Source organism: Physeter macrocephalus, chromosome 8, assembly GCF_002837175.3.
Source record: "Physeter macrocephalus isolate SW-GA chromosome 8, ASM283717v5, whole genome shotgun sequence".
NCBI lineage: Eukaryota > Metazoa > Chordata > Mammalia > Artiodactyla > Physeteridae > Physeter > Physeter macrocephalus.
In genome coordinates this window covers 134669129-134670024 of record NC_041221.1, presented here as the reverse complement: position 1 = coordinate 134670024, position 896 = coordinate 134669129, and the positions used below count along the sequence as shown (strand labels likewise).

The following is an 896-nucleotide window of genomic DNA, read 5'->3' as shown; positions in this document are numbered from 1 at the left end:
AGACAGGAAAATGGCTGCAAGCTCCTCTGTAGTCCCGGTGGCAGTGTCGGCTGCCGTGGTCCCCGCCCTGTCATCGAGCGGCGGTTTCTCAAATTTGCGGGAAATTAAAAAGCAGCTGCTACTTATCGCGGGCCTTACCCGGGAGCGGGGCTTACTGCACAGTAGCAAATGGTAAGATGTTGGAGTCCGAGGGGACCGGGCTTGGATCCTCGGCCTTGGGGGTCTTGAGCTGATTCAGTTTGTGTGGGTGTTCCAGGTCTGCGGAGTTGGCCTTCTCCCTCCCGGCGTTGCCTCTGTCCGAGCTGCAGCCGCCGCCGCCTATTACAGAGGTAAGCACGTCTTCACAGTGAGTGCTCCCCATCATCAGAAGAGATACTGAGTGCCCTGTCACCGGAAGGGAGCATACTGCTTAGCAGGGATGTTGGTAGAGGAAATTGAAGCATTCAAAGAGCTGGGTGTTTTAAGCGATTTTATCTGTATGTTTTTGCTGAGTTTTGAAAGACTTAGTGGTACTCTTACTTAAGCTGGAGAGATTAGTAAACAATCCTTACTTAAGATTTCAGCCTTTTAGGTTTTCTAGCTCAACCTAGACAGTATTCATAACGAGGAGAAGCGTCAAAGGTTTTTATTGGTTTGGCCAAAAAGTTCCTTCGGTTTTTAAATAAAAATACAAATCACATTTTCACCAAGAACTTTATTGAACAACGTATTCACTGTTCCACTACCTTCTCACGTTTTTCAGGCAACTTCATAATTCCATCTTACCAAAACTTTTTATCTTTTTTTTTTTTTTGCGGTACGCGGGCCTCTCACTGTTGCGGCCTCTCCCGTTGCGGAGCACAGGCTCCGGACGCACAGGCTCAGCGGCCATGGCTCACGGGCCTAGCCGCTCCGCG

The 896-nt window shown here is 49.4% G+C and overlaps 1 protein-coding gene across 1 annotated transcript in view; it reads left to right on the top strand.

Annotated features, from left to right (window-relative positions):
- CDC23 (cell division cycle 23) overlaps positions 1–896 on the top strand; it is a 21532-nt gene continuing 20636 nt past the window's right edge. The window contains exons 1-2 of the mRNA XM_007112984.2: positions 1–171; positions 257–329. Coding sequence (XP_007113046.1) covers positions 11–171; positions 257–329 — 234 coding nt within the window. The 5' untranslated portion in view covers positions 1–10. The remainder of the gene's footprint in view (positions 172–256; positions 330–896) is intronic.